This window comes from Pseudorca crassidens, chromosome 11 (genome assembly GCF_039906515.1).
Source record: "Pseudorca crassidens isolate mPseCra1 chromosome 11, mPseCra1.hap1, whole genome shotgun sequence".
In the NCBI taxonomy this organism is placed as follows: domain Eukaryota; kingdom Metazoa; phylum Chordata; class Mammalia; order Artiodactyla; family Delphinidae; genus Pseudorca; species Pseudorca crassidens.
The window spans coordinates 41889262-41904792 of record NC_090306.1 but is presented as its reverse complement, the minus strand read 5'-3'; the positions used below and the strand labels follow the sequence as shown (position 1 = coordinate 41904792).

The following is a 15531-nucleotide window of genomic DNA, read 5'->3' as shown; positions in this document are numbered from 1 at the left end:
CTGCATTCCGACTCACAGACTGGAACATTTCTGTGATCCGCTGTAATGCACTGGGAGACACTGGGCACATTGCTGAAGTTTGACTCATAGGGACCGGGAGGGGGAAAGTAGGGGGGAGGGTGGTGGGGGGAGAGGAATGGGAGGAAGAGAGGAAGAGGAGAGGAGGGAAGGAAATCCCTTGAGAAATTTCTTTAAAAAAAGAGAACTTTCAAAATCCGCACCACCCCCACCCCCCTTTTTCTTTTAATAGGAACAGGCTGGACCCTTCGATTCCCCTCAGCTGGCGAGGTCGGGGCGGGGGGGGGGGGGAGGAGGTGGCAGAGGGGGAGGGCTGGGCAGTGATTCAAATCAGATCCTGGAACTTTCCTCAGGCAAGTCGTGCTTGGGGCGGGGGGCGGGGGTGTCTGTCTGGGACTCCTCGCCGGGACGGGGGGCTCCACGCGTGTCCCGCCGTCCCCCTGTGTAACTGTTGGCTGGTGGGCCGTACGTATGTGTGCTTGTGAGCGCGGGGGTCCTCCCCTGCAGAGTGTCTGTGTGAACGAGTCTGCCCCGGGTAAACATGGATGTGTGCTCGCGTACGTGGTGTCTGCGAGGGTGCGTGCGCTCAGGTATCTGAGTTTCCGGGAATTGTGCGCGGGTCGCTGCGCCGCGCGGCGGCCGGGGCTGGGCGGCAGCGCGGCATCCGCGGGCGGGTCGGGGCCGCGTCCCACGTTCCGGGTTCGGCGCTGCCTCCCCGCGAGCCGGCCGCGCGGGGTGTCCGCCGCCCGCCAGGCCGGGCGCCGCGCCGTGTCTGCGAGGTGGTGTGTCCCCGGGCCGCGAGCGCCGGCCCCCTCCCTCCCCTCCCCCTTGGCCCGCTCTCAGACTCAGATAAAGCATTTCCTTCCATTGTCATCCTACCCGGCCGGCCGGGCTGCCAGGGCCCTCCCCCTCCCGGCCCCCTCCCTTCCTCTCGCCGTCTCACAGTCGCTCCGCAGCCTCCGGCGACCGGGGGGATGTGAGGCCGGCGCCCCAGCCCCCCGCCCCGCCATGAGCCCCCCGCTCTGAGGGCCCCGGCCCCTGGATGCACAGCCCCGGCGCTGGTGAGTACTGGGCTGTCGCCCCCCGCCCGCCCCGCCCTGCGCGCGGCACCCAGCGCCGCCCGCCCGGGCTCGGGCTCCGGCTCGGGCTCCGGCTCGGGCTCCGGGCGGCCCCGCGGGCCCGGCCCGGCGTGCGCCCCCCCCGCCCGTGCCCGCCCCGCCCGTCTCCGCGGGGCTCTGGCAGGCTCCCGGCCCGGGCTGGTTCCGGGGCCGGAGGGTTCGGGCCTCCAGCGGGGCGCCCACATCCGCCAGCCGCGGGGCAGCGACAGGCCCGAGGGAGGGAGTTGGAGGCCCCGGGCCGCCGGTGCGCGGGCCCGGCGTCCCATCACCCCCGTTTGCGGGGAGAACGGACCGGGGGACCCGGGAGTGAGGGACGGCTGCCGCGGCCCCGGGAGGGGGCGGTGCTCCGGAGCGGAAGGTTGGGAAGCGCAGGGCAAAGGGCAGGACCCATTGAGTTGGGGCCGGGCTCTTAGCCCCGGACATCAGCGCCCCCATCCCGCGAATCCCGGCCGGACCGTACTCCGACCCCTCCGCTGGGGAGAGTGTGATCCCTGGGAGGGAGGGTCTCTGACAGCGAGGTTTCTCTCAGCACCGCCCCCGCCCCCCACCTTTGCTCACCCATCAGGGTGAAGAGACACCTGTGCCCGAGTGAGCTGCGGAGGAGCTGGAGGGGCGCGGGAAGATGGTGACCGCAGGCTGTGTAGTGAGTGGTGGGGGACAGGATGTGTGCCCCCCAAGCCTGCGGTCTGTTGGTCCTGGGGAGTAAGAGCAGGCGGCAAATCTGGCAGCTGGGCTGGGCCCTGACGCCCAGAGTTTCTAGGCCTGTGGGCTGAGAGAGAGAGAAAGAGAGAGAGCCCGACCTCTGGGGCTTGCAGGCCGCCCAGCTCCCCCTACCCCCATTTCCTTCCCTCCCGCTGCCCAGGCTACCCATTCGGATCTGACCTTGCCAGCCACTGGTGCTCCTCCCACCAAGTCCAGGCCATTCCCCGTCCCTGCTGGCTGTCCTGCATACCCCAGAGGCCTCCCCCTGCATCTGGACACTGGCTGTCTTGCTGCTGCCCATCCCTCCCCACACCCTCATTCAACATCTGCTTGAGGCCCAGCTTTGCCTGCCAGTTTCAGTGGCCCTGCTGGGGACTCAACATCTGGATTCATCAGCCTGTTCCCTGGACTTGCACCTGGATCCACGGGAACCTTCCTAAGACCCCTGCCCAGCCACTGGGCTGAAAGCAAAGAGAATGTGACTCAGTTTCCTACCTCCCAATGGGCCACCTCGGTGGCCCATTTCTCCCCCATAGCACCCCACAGGCCAGGTCCTCCAAGGGGTTTAGCCTGCCACACACTCCTGTCCTCATACCAGCCCTCTCGGAAGCTCCTTCTCCAGCCTCTACTACACATCTCTTAGCTCCTCCTTGCTCAGCATCTCAGCCTCCCTACTCTGCTCTCTGTTTCCTCTACCCACCTGAATTAATAAGTAAGTTTCCTCCTCTGTGGAGTCACTTCTGGGGAAACTAAGGCACAAAGCAGTCTTGCTGTGTTCTTCCCAGTGAACCTGGACTGGAACCAGGTCCTGGACCTGCTGGGACTCCTCCCCTGCCTTTAGTCCCCTGATGGTTCTCATCCCTGGCTTGGCCAGGCTTACAGCTGCTTCTTGGTATAACATCTGGAATGGCCCCAGGAAGTGTTCTCCCGAGGTCTCTGTGTTCCTTAGCTTGAGCCCAGGGATGGGTGTCTCTCTGGCCACCAAGTCTTAAGCTGTGATCCTGAGGCTGAGAAGGTTGCATTCAGGTCTTGCACTGACTATTCCAAGAATCTAAACTGGTCGCTCCGCTTTTATGCTGGAGCTCAGTTTCCCCATCAGTAAAATGACCACAGAGGAGGAGATGGGTCGGTGGGGGCTCTTATGCCGACCACTTCCTTCAGGAATAATGGACCCCAGCTTTCATCCTGGTCTGGGAATGAGAGTTGGAACTTTCTCTTCGTCCATCCTCTCCTCAATTCGGATATGAAGCCCTTGGAAGTGAGAAACGCATGTGTGATGGGCGTACGAGCGGGGACCCTCCTGTAGCTGCAGGCGTCCTTGCCCAAGGCCAAAGCCTGCGTAACCCCTGGCATCTCTTTGTCTTCCTTCTCCTGACCTTTCATTTTAAGAGCTAGTAATTTTGAAGTTGGCAGGGGTCTGAGAGAAGATGAGCTAATGCAAGGCCCATGGTCACCCAGCCAGGGAATGGCAGGCTGAGCAGGGCTGGGACCAGACCTTCTAACTCTGCCCATGCCCATTCTCCTGGCCTTCTTCTCCCCTGGCCTGGCTCAGGTCCTGCCCATGCCCCCTTCACGCCTCGGCCCTGACCTGTCCTCAGTCGGCGTTGAGACTGGGGCCTGTAGTGGGGTGTGGGGTATTGCTGGAAACAGGGCCGGGGTAAGGCGTGGGAGCTGGCCTCTGTCCTCCCCAAGGCTCTGGGACTGTGCGTTTATGTGTTGGATTTGTTCACTAGATGGGGCACTTCCTCTGGGGCAGGAAGCTTTGATTTCCTGTGGTGGGGATGCTGGTAGGATTAGAAGCGGGGGACTCAGCTTTGGGCCATCCCTGATGTTGTTGTTTGGAACCAAAAGGGGCAGAGTTTCTGCATAAGGCTGCTTTCCCTCACCCAGGGGAGGCAGGAAGGAGAGCATTGGTGAGGAGGCCTAGGCTAAGGCCAGAGGAGGAGGCCAAGAAGGCAATGAGATGGCGGGTGGGCAACACAGCAGGAAGCCTGGTCAGCAGGTGACCCTACCGGGTATTGTGTTTCCCTGTGATATTTCCCCCTGTTTCTGTGGCAACCTTCCCTGGGGGACCCAGGCTTTCGAGCTGCAGGAAAATGCCCCCAGACAGCCCTTTCCTTAGAGGTCTGAGTATTAGGAGGAGTCCCTCAATCTGGCCACCTCCTTTGCCATTTTGGCGCCTAGGCCCAGGGCTTGGGAATCTAGGCAAGTGGGTTGAGCGAGCACTGGGGGTCGGGGTGGGGGGCTGGGCTGGGTGGAGGCCCTTTTTCACCTCCCCGGGGGGACGGGAAAGAGAGGGCCTGCTGGACTTTGGGGAGGGCTCTGTGCCTCCCCTCATCCCATCTCCCCACTGTCCTCCAGCAGCTCTCCCCCTTCGAAGGGGGAGCTGGACAGCATGCTGCCTGGGGCAAGGGGTGGGGGGTGGCAGAGGTGGGAGGGATGTTTTCATCAGCAGAGCATAGCTCCTTTGGTCCTGGACCAGTTCCCAGAGGCAAAATAAATTCAGGATAGTGTCTGTTTAGTGTGGGTCAGCATGTGATGGGTGTGTGTGCACACTGGGTATGTGGTGGTGGGCCTGCATGTGTGCCCCTGGGCTGTGTATGTAGAGGTGGCGATCCATGTGGTGGCTCTCTGTTGGGTGTCTGGGGAACACGCACACGTGTAGTGCAGATGTGTGTCGTCTGTAGAGCTGTGCACCGTTGCAATTCGTGGCTCTGCGTGGGGTGTGTGGACACGTTTTGGGGGGACGTATGCCTGTGCAGGAGTGGCTTTTTTTTTTTTTTTTTTTTGTGGTACGTGGGCCTCTCACTGTCGTGGCCTCTCCCGTTGCGGAGCACAGGCTCCGGACGCGCAGGCTCAGCGGCCATGGCTCACGGGCCCAGCCGCTCCGCGGCATGTGGGATCTTCCCGGACCGGGGCACGAACCCGTGTCCCCTGCATCGGCAGGCGGACTCTCAACCACTGCGCCACCAGGGGAGCCCAGGAGTGGCTTTTTTAATGGAAGTCCAGGTATCTGCTGGAAAGCATTTTCATCCCTCCTCAAATGCCGGTTCCCGGAGCATTTGCTTTAGAGTCACCTGGGAATGTATTAAAAATAAAGATCTTCAGGCCCCATTTCAGATAGACTCAGAGTCCGCAGGGGTTGGGCCTAGGAATCTGGAGTTTGACATGCGCTTCAGTGAGCCGGTGCAAAGCCGTGTTTGAGGACTGCCAATCTCTTCATATTTTCTTTTGAGGAAACTGAGACCCACAGAAGGTATGTGGTTTGTCCAAGGACACAGGGATATTAAGAGGAAGAACCAGGACAAAATTCAAGCCTTTCAAGACCAATCCAGGACCCACCCATGCGTCCCCTGCGGTGTACATGTCCACACTCAGCGTGATGCCGTGGACCACATGGGACTGGTGCGGATGCTTACTGGGCCTTGACCTTTTCCCTGGGGTCCCGGGCTTCCCGACCTTGCTCTTCCTGTTATATCCTGCTTCCTCCTCCCTGGGGAAATCCTGGAACTGTTGCTCGTCAGTCCTAAAAGTGAGGTTGGCAACCAGAAGGCCCCCTTTACTGAGCCAGGCATTCAGCTGTTTAGTTACTCACTGGATGCTCACTGAGCCTTGCTGGGTGCCAGGTCCCAGGCACAGATACACAGTGAACACAGAGGCAGGGCATCTGCCCTCAGGGAACTTCCACTCTAGTGGAGGAGACAGTAAGACAAGTAGGCAAGTAAAGAAATGAGTATATACACCTAGTTACCCATTGCGCTAAACCCTAAGAAGGAAATGAACCAGGTGCAGCGATAGAGAATAACAAGGTGGCACTAACTAGACAGGGCGGCCAGGGGAGGCCTGCTTGAGAAGTGACATCGATGCCTGCTCTCACCCCCCCAGACTAGAAGTGAGCCCTCAGAGCTTCTGAGCCATTCTTGGCAACCGCCTGGGTCCAGGTGAGAGACCTGGGCTGAGTGCTGGCAGGGGACTGGAGCGCCATCTCCAGCCTTTTGCCTGGCAGGGAACAGCAGGGTCTCGGCTGCTCGAGCCATCCCCAGAGGCTGGCAGAAGGGGCGAGGAGGAGGGAGAGCTGGACAGGGCTGGACCCAGCCTGCTTCGGCGCCTGGGGGAGCAGCCTCTTCCCCGTCGTGGGGCCGAGTCCAGGGCCCTGTCGACATGTCAGGGGTTGGGAAGGCGGCAGCCTCTCTCAAGTGCCAGCCCATTCCTGACCCTCCTGCCTCACCTTCCTCCCACCTCGTTCCCTTCCTCCCATCTCCCCACCCTACAACTCCAGTGCCAAGTCCCTCCTCTCTTGGTCTAGCCTGGCTGCCTCTGTGGCCACTGGGATTTATTTACCTGGCTCAGGAATCACCGGGGGGGGGGGGTGTCAAGGCTTAGAGAGGAGCTGGGCCCTGGAAGAGAGGACACATCAGAAAGAAGGGCTGGGGCAGGGGCCAGCGAGGACAGGGCAAAGGGAGGGCCGAGGCTGGCCGAGCGGGGGGCTGGGGCAGGAGAGAGGGAGCAGAGGAGATCTTTGGCTGGGCGCTCCAGAGCTGCTCCTGGGCCCTTGGAATCTGCTCCTCAAACTGGGTGAGCCTCTGAGCGGGGGGCTTGGGAGGTGTTGGGTGGGGGCAGCAGATGACAGCTAGAAGGCAGTGCCCCCCCCCCCCCCGGTCCCCTGGCAGCCCCACCTCTTCACCCCCGTCTCAGGAGGTTCACTTTCACATCAGCAAGCAGCCTTGAGACCCTCTCACCTCCCGGCTCTTCTCGTGGTAGCTCTTCCCTGGGGCCCCAGAGCTGGCGGCTGCAGGATGGTCGGGCCCTTTGCTCAGAGAGCTGAATATCAGAGGAGCCCTCACGTGAGAGAAGAGGCCCCGTCAGGCCTCCCACCCTCCAACCCGCTGCCTGGAGTCTTTCAACCCTGGCCTCCTTTAGGCTGCTGGGTGCAGTCACCCCCTGGACTCCTGTGTCTCCCAGGCCTTCTGCCCAGGATGGGGAGGGGACATCCCATGAGGAGGGCCCTGGGCTAAACTCTCCATCCCCACCCCTTCACCAGCCACTTCCTTTTTTCCCCATGTTGCCTGCAGGGATTGGAAACCCTGGTGAGCAGAGACCCTGGGCTTTCAGGGCGAGCCTGGTGCCCTGGAGGGAATGAGGGGGACCCCATCTCTCTTCGGGAGTCCAGCTCAGCTCTCTTGCACCCCGAGGAGGCCAGCTCTGGCTCCTGCAGCGGCCCCCCCCCCCCAGCCCTGGAAGTCCCATTCCTCCCTCCCCCGCTGCCAGGATGACAGGGAGAAGCGGGGCAGGCGGGGAGCCACAGGTTCGGAAAGCGTCGGGGTGGGGGAATTCGGCGACGGGGCCGTAACTGTCTTGTTTTGCTCGCCCCACAAACCTGCACGGGCATCCGCTGCGCCCTCCTGGGCGTTCAAGTTGTGGAACTGCTCTCAGAATGACGGGCTGGTAGCACCCGGTTGGGGCAGGGGGTGGGGGTGGGGTGAAGGGGGGAGCCCCAGGCCAGGGGGAGCTGGAGGGTTAAAAATAGCAACAGCCGGGTTTCGGTTAGCAAATGTGGAGGCGGGGAGCTGGAGGCGGGGCAGGCGGCAGGCCGTGTTTGCCCGCAGCTCAGGGCTGTGTTTCCCCTGGGTCCCAGGAGTGAGTCACGGTGGAGTCGGTGGAGTCGCTGATGAGGTGCTGGCACAGCACCCCACCCCCACCGGGCGAGGGGCTGGGCGCAGGCTTCATCTCCGGAGTGCTAGAGGCTGTGCATCTCCCTTCCAGGCCTTCAGAGCCATCTTGAGAGTTGGGCCAAGGAGATTGTGTGATACAGGGGAAGAAGCTTGCCGTTCTCATACCAAAGACCTGGGTTTGAATCCCAGCTGAATGGCTCTGGGACCTCCTGCGAGGCTGCCACGGGCTCTGAGGCTTGATTTCCTCGTCTTTCACGTGGGGATTTGCTCACATGCGCGTGTTAACTCTCAGTGGATTCTAATGCACCCTACAGATGAGAATGGTCACCCTCGACTCTCCTGTGCCCATTGCAGAGCTTGGCAGAAGGGCCTTCCGAGTGAGGACACAGAGGGAGGAATGTGGCAGTGTCCCCGTTTCTCCTGCAAACCACTGAGTGTAACCTTGGGCACACGGCTCTCTGTGCCTCAGTTTCTCCATCTCTGTAATATGAAAATAATCATAGTTTCAAGCTCCTGGAGTTGTTCTCAAGATTAAAGTAAGTAAGGTTAGCACCGTGTCTGGTATGAAGTCAGTACACACAGAATATTATCACTGTTATTGATGTTATTGTTCATATTTTTGAAGGTCAGGGATAGGGAATGTTAAAGACATGAAGAACAGAAACTGGGCTCGGCCCCAGTTCACAGGAAAAACCAGGCCAAATTCACTGTTCCAGATTCCTCCACCCATAAGGGCCTGGAACGGCAGGAGTCTATAGCCAGAAGTCGCAGGGTGGACCCCTTCTCTCTTTCACTCCCCCACCCCTGGCCTCTCCCAGTGAGGCAGGATGCGGGGGAACCTGAGGGCCTCGCTGCCAGCTGGCCCCGGGGAGGGTCTGGGATGGGACTGGCCCTGATGGCCCTGCTGTGGAGTAAGTACCTTGCCAGCATCTGTTGGGGTGACCTTTCTTTTAGCCCCCTCCCTGGCAGCTTTTAAGAGGAGCGTGAGGCAGAGGAGGGATGAGAAGGTCAGTGATGTCAGCAGTCTGTATTCCCAGCACAGTGGCCCTGGAAGAGGCAGCAGGCATTTCTTTCAGGAAATGATCATTATTCAGCCTACAGGCATCCATTAAGTCAGTCCTGACTTTGTGCCCAGGCCTGTGCTAGGCCCTCTGTGTGATTCGGGAGAAGCGGAGGATGCTGAGCTGTAGATAATGCGGAACTCCAGAGGATATGGGGTCCAAGAATATAATACGTGGAATCAGTGAAAGCCCTATGTCCCAGTTCTCACGGGAACCAGAGGTCGCATCCTGACTTTGCCGCCCATTGGCAGTGCCGTCTTGATATCGTGTGGGTGCACATACACATATCAGTTCTGTTTTATTATTACAGAGGCAGTTCCTGTGCATCGTAGGCAATCAGACAACACAGAGGAGCAAAAATGAAAGAATAAGAAACATCCCAATCCCAGCAGTGGGAGATCACTGCCACGGTACCTCAGTGTACACCTTCCCGTCTCCTGACATGCGTTTATACATCGTGCTTCTTACCAAAATGAGGCCATACCACGTATGCCATTTTTTTCAGTCAGTGATCTCCACCTTCCAGTGCAGTAAATTTTCATCTCATCGCATTCGCAGTTGGCTAGAAATTGTCCTTCACAGCTGGTTTGTCCAAATCTGTACCCAGGACTGTGCATCTGGCTTTTGAATTCCCTGAAAGCTGTGTTAAGCACCCTGGCTGGATCTGTGGTCTGGAAAAACCCCAGCTGAGTGAGTCTCAAGGGCAGCCCTGGCCACAAAAGGGAATCGTGTCACCTGGAGAATCTGCCCGACAGAGTTCTGCCATCTTCCAAAAATAACAGGCAAAATGAGTGGGATTCTGGGGCATCACGGGGATGGGGATCTGGTATTCACTGTCATGAATATTAATGTGGCATCCCTGTGAGTGCCAGCATTCATAGCTTGTTGCTATTCACGGACTCATATCCGTGATGCCCCAGGCCATGGAGCAGGCCAGGGTCTCGCTGTGGCCTCTGTCTCTCCCTGCCCCAGGTCCAAGGGTGCTGATGGCTGTTTGGTGTTGTTCCTAGTTCCCGGGAGCCTGCCCTGAAGATGGGTGCTCCCTTTTGCACTTGTGGGCACCTCCATCCTTGCCCGCGGCCTGCCCGGGTGTGTGAGGCCTGGGCAAGAGAGGGAGAGAGAAAGAGAGAGAGAGAGAGAGAGAGAGCACGCGCACCCATCCCCTCCCTGGGGGATTCGGTTCACTCCCAAGTAGCCGCTGGGGGGTGGGGGGTGGGGTCTTGCTCTGGTTATGCAACGTGCATTTTAGACAGGGCTTGACAGTTTCCAGAGGGCTTTCACACAGCATTGATGCTCCCTGGCACCTGGGGGTTTGCTCGTTTAGTTATACCCTGCTGGGGGCAGCTTACAGGAAATGATAAAATGGTAATATGTACATTTAAAAAGCAGGGAAAACGTAAGATGAAAAAGGGAGTGAGGATGGGGCCGTAAGATGAAAAAGGAAGTGAGGATGGGGTCGGGGAGTGCCTCCTGGACATGAAGAAGCATGTGAGGGACACGGGCAGATATGATTCAGTTTTTATTTTTGTTGTTGTTTTCTGGATGGAGTACCGGCACTGTGAGAACATGTGAGTCACGCCCAGGCCTTCAGATGTTGGGACCGCACTGTGTCTTGTGTGACCCCTTGGTGGCCTTACCTCACCTCGGTGGGTGGGACTAGTTGTAAACACCAGTGTAGTGATTATAGCTTAGGTTCTGGAGTCCCAGAAGCCCCACTTGCCACCTGTGTGACCTCGGCAAGTTTCTTAACCTCTCTGAGCCTCAGTTTCCTTCCTTGGTAACGTGAGGATGGTAGCAGTATCGACCTCATGGGGTGGTTGTGAGGACCAAAGGAGATAGTACAAGTCAGACACTCAGCACAGTAACCAGCACCCAGTAAGCATTCAGCACGTGGTTGTTGATCATACTAATACTACTAGTTACTGCTAATAATAAAATAATAACGATGGACATTAATATCATAGCTTAAGCTTTTCCCTGGCAGTCTCGGGAGTGGGCTGAGTGGCCTCGTGGGTGGCACAGGTGAGGGGAGCCAGGAAGGCACATCTGGGAGAGGCAGAACCGGCGGGAGGCAGAGGTGGGGTGCGCAGGGAAGCAGGGTCTCCAGAAGCTGAGGGATCAGTGAGGGCGAGGGCATGAACAGGAGACCTCAGAGGGGAGAAAGGAGCGGCTCCGAGACAGCCCCGGGGCGGTGACTGTGCTTCCTGTTGGGGCAAGCGCTGGCCCTTGAGAAAGACTGGCTGGGGCTGGCGGGCGGCTAAGAGGGAGCAGCTGGTCTAAGTGGGGCACCAGGGGGTGGGGGAGGGGGAGAGACAAAGGCAGAAGCTGATAGAAACTCGACTCTTCTCCCCGTGTTACAGATGGGGGCCCCATCTTGACTGCTCGGGCTGTTTTGCTTATGATAGGAAAGATGGTGGTTAGACATCATGCTGAACTTCCTGTTTCAGGGATTGGTGCTCCGGGAACAGGGGAGTGAGGGTAAGTGGGAACTGGGGTTTCTGAGGCCTTTCGGGACCTGGGAAACCCTAGGGCAGGCTGGACCAGGGGTCTGGGCGTGGGACTGGAGGAACCTGCCTGCTCAGGGATGTTGCACGCCCTGGGCCCCTGAGCAAGTGGCTCTGCCCACCCTTTCCCACCTTCACAGAGGGCAGCCAGGGAAGGCCGAGTGGTGGTCCGAGAGGCCCCGGGAGCGGGGGCGGGCCGGGCTTGGAGGGACTTCTGGTTTTCTTTGCCAGAGGGCAGGGAGGCTCTCCAGGGAGCGCCAGTCCCAGGAACTGCCAGCCGCTCACAACTCAGAACGGCCCAGCTCCCCCTGCCATCTGTGAGGAGAGGCCACAAAATGGAATGGACTTGGGGCAGGGACAAGGAGCCAGGGAGGACGCTTTCCCACCCCCAGGGAGCGCAAGCTGCCGCTGCCATGGTTACGTCTGCTTCCTGTTTGATTCATCTCAAACAGCAGAAAGGGGGGTGCCGGCTCCCAGCTCGGGCCGCCGCTGCGTGGGGCTGTTTACAACTGCCCCATGTGGGATTCCCAGAAAGAGACTCCAAACCGGACATCCTGCGGCTGCAAAATACCCAGGTGTCAAGAGCTAAAAATAGCTGCCCCAGGGCCCCAGGCGCGGGGAAAGGGGCATGCTGGCTGCGGAGGCGGAGGGCCGGCCTTGCGGCCCTCACGTCCAGCCTCCCGCCTGGCGCACAGCTGCTGAGCCTGCAGAGCGGCGGCCCCCTGCCTCGGCCTGACTGGAGGCCTTTGTCTGGGCAGGTCCACATCCCAGGCCGCTCACCTGGGAGCCGAGCCTCTGCCCGCCCCGCCCGCCCTCCCAGCGGAGCGTGCTTTGAGAAAGCCTCAGAGGGACTCGGGAGCAACTAAAGAAGGGACAGGGCAGGGCACCCGACCGCCTGGAAGATGAAGCCGGTGCTCTTCCAAGGTCGCCGGCTCCTGTCCCCACGTACAGTACGAAATCATTTCTTAGAATCTGCAGAGTCAACAGTTGCTATCTACAAGTGATTTGGGGGGGCTTGTCTTCACGGGGGCCCAAAGGTGGAACAGGCAGCTTCTGCCCTCTAACCTGCAGCAGGGCTGGAGTTGGCCGCCGGCTCGGGTCTCTGGGGGGCTATGGGATTTTTGGATCTTTCCCTGTGCCCTGCCGGGTCCTGCATTTGCTGTCCCCCCGCTGGCCCGTGGCAGTGGAAGTGCTGGGGAGCAGCAGCGGAGAGCATTGCTTGAGAACATGGATTCTGGAGCCCAGTTGCCTGGCTCGAGTCCCAGCTCAGCCACTCCCATGTTCTGTGCCTTCAGACAAGTTATTTAATACTGCTGGGCCTCAGTTGACTAGTCTATATAATGGGGATAAAAACAGTAACCACCTCATAGGTTTGTCATGAGGGTTAGGCGAATTAGCAAACGTAGGCCACCTAGAACAACTCCCGGCACATAGTAAAGTGTTAGTTTACAAAAGTTCAGAGGGCGGAGAAAGAGAAGAGCCTGTGGTTGGGAGAGTCGGGATAAGAGATGGGACCGGGACTACATCTGGGAGACAGTGGACTGTGGCAGACGAGGGGAGGACACAGGTGGTATCAGGCACCGAAATGCTTGTGCCAGAGGGAGGCTGCAGACTAGCCTGGGAGCAAGCAGTGTGAATCCCGACCACTGTGGGAGCACCCGCCATGTGCTCCCTGCTTCACACACAGGACTGCTCATCTCACACGGCCTCTTCCCCGTCCATATTCTTTATCCTCTTATTTCAGAGGCATAGCCAAGGCTTGCCCAGGCTGCGACGTGTCCCTGGCTCTCCCTGCCGGTCACTGAGGGAGTCAGAGTTTGAACCCAGGTCCATCTGACCTCAAAGCCAATGTCCTCTGTTCTGTGGACCCTCGCTTCTGTCACTTCATGGGGCAGGAGTTTCCAGCCAGCGTGCAGCCCACTGGGCTCTGGATAGATCTGAGTAATAAGCAGCTTGGTGCCAAGATACTGAGCAATAGAATTAATAACCAGCAGAGAATTTCTGGAAGGGGAACACAAGAAACTGTTAAAAGGGGTTGAGTCTAGGGAAGGTCTAGGGAGTTGGATGAGTGAGAAGCTTCTGGTTTCATGCTTTCAGGGGCTCTTTGAATTACTGTCGCGTCTGCAAGTAGTGTACTTTTCAATTAAAAAAACAACACCTGTGGGCTGTACCTTAAACTCCTTAAAGTGAGAGCCAGGTTTTATTCACTTTTCCATCCCTTCAAGACCTGGACCAGGGCTTCCCTGGTGGCGCAGTGGTTGAGAGTCCGCCTGCCGATGCAGGGGACACGGGTTCGTGCCCCGGTCCGGGAAGATCCCACATGCTGCGGAGCGGCTGGGCCGGTGAGCCATGGCCGCTGAGCCTGCGCGTCCAGAGCCTGTGCTCCGTAACGGGAGAGGCCACAACAGTGAAAGGCCTGTGTACCGCACACACACACAAAAAAAGACCTGGACCAGTGACCTCACACAGAGGTACTTAGTACCTGCTTTTGGGATCCACTTCTTGGGTTTCCCCCTGCACTGGTCTGGTCTGGCCTGGCTGTACCACTGACCTGCTGGGTGACCATGACATAGCCCCTTGCCCTCTTTCTTTCCCTCTCTGGGAAGTGAGAGTGTTGGCCTGCACAATCTCTAAAGCCCCATCAGGTCCTAATGTACACTGCACAGTCCTCACTCAGTGTCAGAGAGTCGGGCAACCATGATGTTCTCTCTTCTGTTTATTTATTCTTGGACCTTCCTGAAGCCATTTCACCCCCAGCTTTGTCTTCTTTGCCAGCCCCCCGCGAAGTCAAACTTCGTCTGCCCATGTCAGGGGAAGCAGACCCGAGCTGAGGAGGGCAGGGGGGTGGTGGAAGGAGTCCGCCCTGGACCCAGGGCTTGGCCTCTTGCTCCTGCCTGTTTTCCTCTGCCTGCAGGGCCTGGGTCTGCCTGCTTCTCCTTTTTCAGCTCCTCAGGAGACCAGGGAGGGGGACACAGCCTCGACAAAGACATCAGGGGCGTCAGGAGGGGGCTTGTGGGTGGCGTTGCTCCTGGGGAAGCCCTCCCCTGATGCAGGGCTGGCAGCACCGGGAGAGCAGGCGGTCAGGCCAGGCTCGGGTTTCCAGTCGCATCTGCTGGGCAGGTGAGGGCCTGGGGCGACAAGGGAGGAGTGGGAGGCCAGCTTGTGCTTAGGGGACAGAAGAGTGGCATTTGTGTCTGTCCTGGAGGTTGCTGAGGGCCGGGGTGGACCCATTAGGGTGGGATTTCTGGGTAAGATCAGGTGTCTGGTTGGGGAAGGTGACTTGATAGGAACCGCAGCACGAGGTAAACTGCCTCTTCAGCCTGACCAGAGTTGCTTCCAAAGAAGGTAGAAATAGGGGGGTGGCCAGGATTCCAGAAATGAGAGCTCTCCACCCAGGTCCGGAGCTGTGTGGAGAAGGGTCCAGCCCTACGCAGTGTTTTCTGTCCCTTGGGTCCATTCACTCCTGATTTTATTTCAGTCTGGCCCCAAATGAATGGTAACGGCGCTCTGAGAGGGGCTGATGAGAAGAGGGGTCCCCAGGTTCATCCCCAAGCCTGGGGTGCCGCTTCTGCTTTCAGTTCAGCCACTGACTGGTGCCTTTAGATACTCTCCTCTCTCTGGTACACAGGAGAGCTGCCCCCAGATCTCCTCTCTGTTGCTGTGGGCTCTTCTGAATCCAAAGGCTCTCAGTACAAACCTAGGGGGTTGGAGGAGAAGCAGAACTTTTTCGAGGCATTGCTTTTAGAAGCTGCCCCTGTCGGCAACACACACACACGCACACGCACACGCACGCACACACACACACACACACACAGCTTTTCTGAACAGAGTTTATATCATCATAGATCATCATCACAGAACATCCCTTTTGGGCCCCGTAACAAACACGACAGAGTTCAGGGCCATTAGCTTTTGTCCTATCCACAGGGTGCACGGTGTCCGGAACCCATGGTTACCAGGGGAGCTGGGCACAGAGAAGCTGGCTGTGCTCCCACGCGTGAGTGTTGCTGGCCAGCCCTCAGGCAGGGACCGAGGGAGCTAGGGGAGAATTCCCAGGAGGTAGGGACTGGAGGCCAAGGACTCCAGGCCAGACACGGTCTCCGGGACTGCACCCGGAAGTCCAGTTCAGAAACCTCTCTTGGAGGACCAGGTCCTGCAGAAGAAAGGGGAGGTCCTAAGAGAGTCCAGGGTAGGGGGCTACCACATCCTGGGGAGGGGAGGCTGCCTCCCATACTCCTGTTCCTTGAGGCTCACAAACCCTGAGAAATACGCATGCCGTGTGCTAGGCAGGGGGCCATTGTGTTCAAGTCGCCAGTTCCTAACAGAGCATGCCAGGTGCCCAGCAAGGTGTTAGGAGCAGATGGGCATGGCTTAGCCGTGACACCGCAGAGACCTGGATTAATGGAGTGTCGAGGTGGGGGGCACAGAGTGGGTGCTGTGGATGGTAAGGGGGCTG

At 58.9% G+C, this 15531-nt stretch overlaps 1 protein-coding gene across 9 annotated transcripts in view; it reads left to right on the top strand.

The window, feature by feature from the left end:
• The first annotated feature begins 396 nt into the window (after positions 1-396).
• HDAC7 (histone deacetylase 7) overlaps positions 397-15531 on the top strand; it is a 35909-nt gene continuing 20774 nt past the window's right edge. For 2 of the 9 annotated variants that reach the window (XM_067696319.1, XM_067696318.1), the window contains exon 1: positions 7345-11049. In XM_067696319.1, coding sequence (XP_067552420.1) covers positions 10998-11049 — 52 coding nt within the window. In that variant the 5' untranslated portion in view covers positions 7345-10997. Of the gene's footprint in view, positions 609-924; positions 1080-6065; positions 6414-7334; positions 11050-15531 lie in introns of those variants that run through there. The other 7 variants (XM_067696315.1, XM_067696316.1, XM_067696321.1 and 4 more) reach the window with 7 other exon arrangements.